A 9,453-nucleotide genomic window follows, 5' to 3' on the forward strand; every position below is an offset into this window, starting at 1 on the left:
TAACGGCGTGCCTGGTGTTCCAGGCGGTCCAGGATGTCCAGGTATTCCGGGTGTACCAGGTGTACCAGGGTAACCAGGTTGTGGTGGTGTTCCTGGATAACCAGGATGAGGTGGTGTGCCAGGAGGAATCGGTGTACCTGGATAATCTGGTTGCGGTGGCGTTCCTGGCGTTCCTGGCGTTCCAGGTGTTCCTGGCGTACCAGGTTTCCCTGGGTATCCTGGTTGAGGTGGTGGTCCGGGGTAACCAGGATGTGGTGGTTTTCCAGGTGGAATCGGTGTCCCTGGGTATCCTGGATGTGGCGGCGTGCCTGGTGTTCCAGGCGGTCCAGGATGTCCAGGTATTCCGGGTGTACCAGGTGTACCAGGTGTACCAGGGTAACCAGGTTGTGGTGGTGTTCCTGGATAACCAGGATGAGGTGGTGTGCCAGGAGGAATCGGTGTACCTGGATAACCTGGTTGCGGTGGCGTCCCCGGCGTTCCTGGCGTTCCAGGTGTTCCTGGCGTACCAGGTTTCCCTGGGTATCCTGGTTGAGGTGGTGGTCCGGGGTAACCAGGATGTGGTGGTTTTCCAGGTGGAATCGGTGTCCCTGGGTATCCTGGATGTGGCGGCGTGCCTGGTGTTCCAGGCGGTCCAGGACGTCCAGGTATTCCGGGTGTACCAGGTGTACCAGGTGTACCAGGGTAACCAGGTTGTGGTGGTGTTCCTGGATAACCAGGATGAGGTGGTGTGCCAGGAGGAATCGGTGTACCTGGATAACCTGGTTGCGGTGGCGTCCCCGGCGTTCCTGGCGTTCCAGGTGTTCCTGGCGTACCAGGTTTCCCTGGGTATCCTGGTTGAGGTGGTGGTCCGGGGTAACCAGGATGTGGTGGTTTTCCAGGTGGAATCGGTGTCCCTGGGTATCCTGGATGTGGCGGCGTGCCTGGTGTTCCAGGCGGTCCAGGACGTCCAGGTATTCCGGGTGTACCAGGTGTACCAGGTGTACCAGGGTAACCAGGTTGTGGTGGTGTTCCTGGATAACCAGGATGAGGTGGTGTGCCAGGAGGAATCGGTGTACCTGGATAACCTGGTTGCGGTGGCGTCCCCGGCGTTCCTGGCGTTCCAGGTGTTCCTGGCGTACCAGGTTTCCCTGGGTATCCTGGTTGAGGTGGTGGTCCGGGGTAACCAGGATGTGGTGGTTTTCCAGGTGGAATCGGTGTCCCTGGGTATCCTGGATGTGGCGGCGTGCCTGGTGTTCCAGGCGGTCCAGGACGTCCAGGTATTCCGGGTGTACCAGGTGTACCAGGTGTACCAGGGTAACCAGGTTGTGGTGGTGTTCCTGGATAACCAGGATGAGGTGGTGTGCCAGGAGGAATCGGTGTACCTGGATAACCTGGTTGCGGTGGCGTCCCCGGCGTTCCTGGCGTTCCAGGTGTTCCTGGCGTACCAGGTTTCCCTGGGTATCCTGGTTGAGGTGGTGGTCCGGGGTAACCAGGATGTGGTGGTTTTCCAGGTGGAATCGGTGTCCCTGGGTATCCTGGATGTGGCGGCGTGCCTGGTGTTCCAGGCGGTCCAGGACGTCCAGGTATTCCGGGTGTACCAGGTGTACCAGGTGTACCAGGGTAACCAGGTTGTGGTGGTGTTCCTGGATAACCAGGATGAGGTGGTGTGCCAGGAGGAATCGGTGTACCTGGATAACCTGGTTGCGGTGGCGTCCCCGGCGTTCCTGGCGTTCCAGGTGTTCCTGGCGTACCAGGTTTCCCTGGGTATCCTGGTTGAGGTGGTGGTCCGGGGTAACCAGGATGTGGTGGTTTTCCAGGTGGAATCGGTGTCCCTGGGTATCCTGGATGTGGCGGCGTGCCTGGTGTTCCAGGCGGTCCAGGACGTCCAGGTATTCCGGGTGTACCAGGTGTACCAGGTGTACCAGGGTAACATAGCCTGGTTGCGGTGGCGTGCCTGGCGTTCCTGGCGTACCAGGATGTCCCGGTACTCCGGGCGTACCAGGTTTCCCTGGGTATCCTGGTTGAGGTGGTGTTCCAGGATAACCAGGGTGAGACGGTGTGCCAGGCGGGATCGGTGTCCCTGGATATCCTGGTTGTGGTGGCGTCCCTGGCGTTCCTGGCGTTCCAGGTGTTCCGGGCGTTCCAGGTGTTCCTGGGTGTCCTGGTTGTGGCGGTATCCCTGGTATTCCTGGTGTTCCAGGTGTTCCAGGATGTCCAGGTATTCCTGGCCTGCCAGGTTTCTCTGGATATCCTGGTTGTGTTGGCGTTCCTGGCGTTCCTGGCGTTGCGGGTGTACCCGGCTGTGCTGGTATTTGGGGCGTACCTGGTATTCCTGGGTATCCTGGTTGTGGTGGTGTACCAGGCGTTCCTGGTGTTCCGGGTGTTCCAGGTGTTCCAGGTTTTCCAGGATGACCAGGTATTCCGGGCCTGCCTGGTTTCCCTGGAAATCCTGGTTGTGGTGGTGTTCCTGGTATTCCTGGTGTTCCGGGCGTATTAGGTGTTCCTGGGTACCCAGGTTGAGATGGTGTCCCTGGGTATCCTGGTTGTGGTGGTGTTCCTGGCGTTCCTGGTGTACCAGGCGTACTAGGTTTTCCAGGTATTCCGGGCGTACCAGGTGTTCCTGGTATTCCGGGCGTACCAGGTGTTCCTGGATATCCAGGTTGAGGTGGTGTTCCTGGGTATCCTGGTTGCGGTGGAATACCTGGCGTCCCTGGTGTTCCAGGTGTACCAGGATGTCCAGGTATTCCGGGCTTGCCAGGTTTCCCTGGGTATCCAGGTTGAGAAGGAGTTCCCGGATAACCAGGTTGCGGCGATGTACCTGGCGTACCCGGTGTACCGGGATATCCTGATTGTGGTGGTGTTCCAGGGGTGCCAGGTATGCCGGGTGTTCCAGGTGTTCCAGGTTGTCCTGGGTATCCTGGTTGTGGTGGTACTCCTGGTGTTCCTGGTATACTGGGTGTTCCGGGAGTACCTGGTGTTCCTGGATATCCAGGTTGAGGTGGTGTTCCTGGTTGTCCCGGCTGCCCTGGTTGACCTGGTCGTCCCGGGACTCCCGGGACTCCCGGTATTCCAGGCATTCCTTGTTGTCCGGGATATCCTGTAGTAATTATTATTTGTTGTTTTTTCTTAGAGTAACTTGATGTTTAACTGATTTTGCATGGTTTAGTTTATGCATGGAAGTAGTGAATTTTTGTAGTATTGTGTATGTCAGACCTATTTGGCTGTTCTGATTGTTGTATTCAATATTGTGGTTCGTCACTATGTACCGATGTTTCTGAACCGTTTGGTTTCGGCTCTTTGTTTAGTCGAATATAGTTTTTTCGTGTCATTGTTCCAAAGATTTATTTCTAGATGTTTAGGATATTTACCTGATCCTGGTACTGTTATTGTCGTAGATCCGGAACCTGTTCCCTCGAATTGTCTACATATTTCTGGGAAGTATAGGTCTCTCCATTCTGTAATTACACCGTGATGATCGTGATGGTCGTCGTGTTCGTGATTGTGTTGTTCCGAGTCATCGTGATGGTGTTCGTGTTCGTGTAGGAACAATTCAACTGCGTTTCCTGGTTGAACAACTCGATATCCCCATCCATCGCTTATATAAAACGTTGTTTTTAATTTTCCAAATGGATCTATGTATCCATAACATCCATATGTAATGTCGTCAGGCCCGCGTACTTCATGATGGAATTGTCCATTAGGACTGATTTCATAGCCGTAATTATATGCATCTGATAAGGAGATTAATAGTGTGTTTAAGTACGTAAGATAGTCCTTTTGGTTGTACTTTCAGTAATATTGCCTATACTTACTAGAATAAAAATCTTGATTTAAGTATTGACTCTTTTGCTCGTCACTGATGTTCAATACCACTTCCCTACTTTGCCTGCTTCCTTGCTGCTGCGTGCATTGCAACAGAGATGTGGCAATCACCTATTATACATGAATTGACAATTAATTATTTCAAAAATTGGCTGGCCCTCATATTTTCGGACTTTTTTAAATTTGTATTTTTCCATTCAATATATGCTGGTATTACTTTAAGAGTTTATATAATAAAGAAATTTTTATAAGTATGACACTTAGTTTTATGGATATCATATCCAGGTTTCATTGTGTGAAGCTATAGATCAATGCATTCTGTCGTTATGATATTAATACGAGCCAAATTGCATTACCAATTAGATAGGAATGTTAATTACACGAAATATTAGCCAATATGGTATTCTAATTCGTTCCTTGACAAGTTGACTTTAGCTGGACTAATCTTCTTCACCTTTGAAAGCTTAGTAAAGGTTCAGTATCAACGTGGCACGTCATTTTAAATGTCAAGTCAACCACATAGTTCAGGTTTGCCGGAATATTCAAGCAGCTACACTCTGGCCCAAAAATCGCTGCCCTTATATTTTTAAGTTGTCACTTGGACAACGTACATCATGATTGATCTTCGAGTTATTTCTATTAGCAGTCAAACAAGTTTCTGCATATTACAGGTTTGAATTTCCAAATGCGTCATAAACACATCTCAACTCGACTTGTGTACAAACGAGGTTACTAAATTTTTATTTTGGCTATACTCAGATAGAAGTCAATTATAATAAAATCGCTTTCTTTCTTCCTTTTTATTCATCGATTCGTTTATGGTCTCAAAATGTCGATAAATTGCACGTATACAGCAAAGTTCATCAACGACAAAGACCGATAAATTATTCGTCCTGAAACACTTCAGTCGTATTATGTAACGCGTATTTTCTTCAAAATCACGTGCAAAGAGATTAAAACGAGATTTAGCTACAACTAATGTCTCTCATTCGTGTTTAACCAACAACAAATTCCATAGTGCTACATGCAAATACCATGTTTTTGTCGCGCGATGTCATGGCTGACAACGGCTTTTAATCTTCCCTTGCCAAGGACCACTACAAAAGTTAGCACCCCCACTTATTTCTCGCGTGTTTCAGCGACGAAAAAGCCTTTTCCTTTCGCCGCTTAAGGCAATTGGAAGAAAAGGTAATGTAATCGTTTCTAGGGAACGTCGCAACTGATAAAAAACGTTTCGATAACTCAGCTATTAATATAGTTCGTGTTTTGGTAAATTCAGATCACTGCGTCGTCGAGTTTCGCAACGAGAAGTTTGATCGATCTCATGGGAACATCGATAGTCGTCGTCGATTTCACTTCAAGGTAACGATCGGTCGGACTGGAATGATTTACATTTGAGGAACTGTCCGTTGAAGGATAAAAGTTAGTCGGATTTATCTCCTTAGCTTTCGGCTATTCATTCTAGGCATCATTGGGACCATTGAGCTCGCAGGTTTTATTTGAAACCGACCTTTTCGTGTCATCTCCAAATTAGCAAATAACTGTCATATCATATGCACGGCTAAAATGGAAGAGAACAAAACGAGATTACTCAATTTCACTGCACCAACTTCGTCATCGCGTCACGACTTTCTTCGAATTTACAATTAAATTGCTTCGTTGTCATCGACGACGTTACGATGGCAGGTATCGTGGAGGAGAAAAGTTACAACGCGATGATTAAAATGTAAATTTTACATTACACATAGGTCTATGAATATTACATTAAACATAGAGAAATTAGAAGCAAGAGTAAGTACAAATTGCCCATTTGCGTATCAGAGCCTTAGGGCAAGCATCCAGTTAATAGTGATATATGATAACACGTCTTTTTCTCGTGGCATTAAGATACATTCAAGATTATCAAGTTTATTCGTGATCCATGATCGATGATTTCTCTGTCACAGGTTCCACCCACAATGGAAGGCAATTGAAACGCTACTTTATTCATCTCGCATACTGTCGACAGTCCCATTCAGACAGATTAATGACACCTTGTACGTCTCTAATCTTTGATTTCTCTTAATTTAGCTGGAACACGATGATTTATGCACGAGGGAATACGTACGATGATACGTCAATGAGAAATGAAACAGATACAAATTGGTGTTAGGCAATGCCTCGTGAGAACATGCTTGGTAAAACGGTACGAGTAAATGTTCATTTTTCTCTGGTTATTTTATAAAAAATTTGCAAAACTTTCTGCCTGTAGAAGTTATATGGCAATGATTTTGGAATGTACTGTTTGATCGATTAAATGCAAGATTGATGGGAGAAATGATGTATTCTTTACTATTCCGTTTTATCGATGCAGAAATTCCATGTTGCCGAGCTATTTTAACAAAATTTTAACGTTATGAATTTATACATCTAAATTGCGCGCATATAAATGAGGTTGTTCAAGGAGATCACAAATTTCCAATGCTATTAGGAAGGTCAAGAAGATTGACATCGTTCAAACATCATTCGAACAGCTCCAGAGTAGCTAATTAATCGGCATCGCCCAAATAAAGAACCTGCTAGTTGTATAACATAATCTGCATTTTTGATATTTCGTAGAAATTGATATATCCGTGAGTGAGGTTTTTCATAAATAAATCTTTTAATGTGAATAAAATCAATACACGGCCTTCCAGCAATTAATGGAACAGAACCCAGAAATTTCCAATTTCAAACATGAAACATTCGCATCAGTATTTTAATGTACCGATTACAATATTGAAACCAAATAGTAATAGTCGTTTATTGCGATTTATACGCTCTGAAAGGCGAATTCCTGCGTATTTAGCGGAGAATAAATAAAAATTCAAGCTAATATACATTCCACGCTCCTTATTCGCTGGATGTGTACCGTATAAAATATGGTGCACGAGAAAATATAAAACATGCTTGAATAGAATAGAAAATAAATAGAAAAAGCAATTTAAAATACAGGACTGCGTCTGATAACATTTCCAACAAATGTTTATCGATTTTTGGATTCAAAGGTACAAGTATGCTAAGGCGAAATATATTTGAAAATGTATTTGAAGAATCGCATGACTGAACAGAGCACATCGAAAGTTCGCGGAAAACTGAGTAAAACGTGTTAAAAAATGTAGCAAAAACAAATCGTGCAAAAAGGATAACAATTGATCTTTTTAACGATCTTTCGGCACCGAGAGGGTTGATCGAGGAACCATCTCCACGAGGAAATTCCTCAGGAATCGGGTCTCACTGGTAAGAGTGGTTTCTAATTTTGGCAAGTGACGCGTGTCACTTTCTTCAGACGCCTCTCAACCCTTTCTCTCCGATCTCGATCGAACGAGTCCCGAAAACAAATTGCCTATAATCTCCTTCCTCCATTGCGCGTTCGTGAAACCAAACGCCGCATTCGGCTGCGTAGTTTCACCCATGAATAATAAACAAAGCGTCGTCTTCGAGAGCGTGAACGTTGGGCGATCTCGTTCGGCACCAGGTCGACCTAAATAATCGCAAAAAGTGGCACGATCGTGTATCCTGCTAGGACGTCCTTCCCCGCGCGATCGGTGATGTCAGAGACGCGTCCTTTCTGCCCACGAAAAGGGAAAGTGAGATCCCGAGGAGCTCTTCTTCCCGGCGACGGCACCGCCGCTGCAAGCAGGAATCCGTTCGTGGTCGAAAAGGTTAATATATGCTAACGCTTGACCTGCCCTGAGCCGTGAATCAAGCACCGCCTGACGATGTTAATCCCTCCGGTATTCATGCCGACGCGATACTTTAGTGGACAATGGTAAATCAGTGACTGGACCCCTGGCGGCAACCATCCGCGTTTACGCGTTTCGCCGACTGTCAAGATTAACATTGCGTCGCGACGCGTCGGTCAGTCGCTTTCGCCAGCCAGACGGACACAATTGGCAACAGGTGAAGATTTCCCGCGATCAAGATTTCGAAGACAGTCGGGAGCGCACGAAAAGAAATTGCTTCGATAGATGGTTGATAGATGGCGCGAGCTTCAAGAACGAGATAATGGCGGATGACTAAGGAAAATTTGTGACGTCTCCTGCGATACCCTTTTTTGGCAATTTTTCTCGTCTGTTTAGGTTCGATTTTACTGTCCAATAAATTTTTTATTTATTTAATAAATGTATTTAAATAATTACTATTTTAATAAATAGCAAGTAGATTAAATTAAATATGGTTAATTATCGTTTTTCCTTCAAGATGAAATCGCGGAAACATTCTACAGTCATCTCCAAGTTGATATACACCTCTACACGAAATTACCATTAAGACCTAACATGATTCCTTCACGGCGCATCGCACCGCAAAATCGCGTATTGAAGATTATTCATGGAGCAGTGATTAAGTAGCGCAATATCAAATACGGATTATCAAATGGTGGAACGGCGTTTATCGAATAGGGCATTTCAAATTACACGTCTGATACGTGGACGTGTTCGACGAGCAAGAGAAGATGCAAAAAAGCGGATCCTCGTGTGGATCCACGTGAGACGTGGATCACCTCGAGCGATCGAGAGAGCGATTGATCCATCTAAAAAGGCATTCCCTTTATGAACATCGAGCGTGAATATTAATAGCATGTCATCGGGTAACCAGGCGCGCGTTTATTACACCGTTTGAAATTTCACGAGAATTTTACGAATCGAAAGGAATCCCATCATCTTTCACTGCTATGATGAGCAAAGCAATTAGACGTAAATTTTACGAGGATGAATCCATATTGATATGTTATTCGAAAATCCGTTCTTCCAATTCATAGCCGAGTATGTTGTAATTCGTGATAAGATCTTCCTCTTGTTAAATTTTTCTTTTTCTAGTCATTGCAAATGTGGTATCTTTGTTACGTATAGTAGTTCATTAGAGTATTCGAATTCTCGCATTTTTCATTTTCAAAAGAATATCGTGTTTTAAATAAAATACGATTATTGAGAACACGTGGATGAAATTAGAAACAAAATATTTTTAAGATAGCAATCAAAAATTCAGTATTGTTTTGGAGACTTGAGCGGTTCGAATGCTTTTGTTAGCGATTGTATATTGGAACTCTATATTGTAAATTTGACGTACAAACTTTTCTTCTTTATCTCGTATAAATTTTGTATTCAAATTTAATTTTACAGATCCGTTTCAAGCTGAATCAATATGATTGAATCAGAAGCAAAACGCAAGAGAATTAGTCGTCACAGGTGGCTGGTTCTGATAATTCTAGCGTGAAACATCCTACAACATCGAATGCCATTTCGGTACTAAGTAACGTTTCACCATATTGTGGTCGAAACTGTAATTCTCTTATACCTTGGTTGACCATAAAATAGCGCGAAAATTAGAAGTGTTCGCGAGTTAATTGCTTGTCTCTGGTCAATCTCGAGGACCGAAAATTAGAAACGTAAGTGCTCTCTGAAATGGCCGTTGATTATTTTTTAATTTATGGTTTTAATAGTGCGTTTTGAAATCCGCAGATTATCTGGCTGATGGCTGCTTGAAAATGGAAACGAGCTACAAAGAAATTCTTGGACCAGAACAGCGAAACACCGTGGTTCAAGGTAAGAAACTGTGCCCATTCATTACTTCCATATGCGTAGTTTCTTATTTGCATTTCGTAGAAAATAGTTTTTTTTTTTTTTTTTTAAC

The 9,453-nt window shown here is 44.9% G+C and overlaps 1 protein-coding gene across 1 annotated transcript in view; it reads right to left on the minus strand.

Annotated features, from left to right (window-relative positions):
* LOC108549711 (mucin-2) overlaps positions 1-9,453 on the minus strand; it is a 45,996-nt gene that overhangs the window by 9,357 nt on the left and 27,186 nt on the right. Inside the window, exons 2-5 of the mRNA XM_017903197.1 lie at positions 3,792-3,912; positions 3,348-3,710; positions 1,975-3,076; positions 12-1,942 (exon numbers count right to left, since the gene is read on the minus strand). Coding sequence (XP_017758686.1) covers positions 12-1,942; positions 1,975-3,076; positions 3,348-3,710; positions 3,792-3,912 — 3,517 coding nt within the window. The remainder of the gene's footprint in view (positions 1-11; positions 1,943-1,974; positions 3,077-3,347; positions 3,711-3,791; positions 3,913-9,453) is intronic.

This window comes from Eufriesea mexicana, unplaced genomic scaffold (genome assembly GCF_001483705.2).
Source record: "Eufriesea mexicana isolate 0111107269 unplaced genomic scaffold, ASM148370v2 scaffold2217, whole genome shotgun sequence".
Taxonomy (NCBI): domain Eukaryota; kingdom Metazoa; phylum Arthropoda; class Insecta; order Hymenoptera; family Apidae; genus Eufriesea; species Eufriesea mexicana.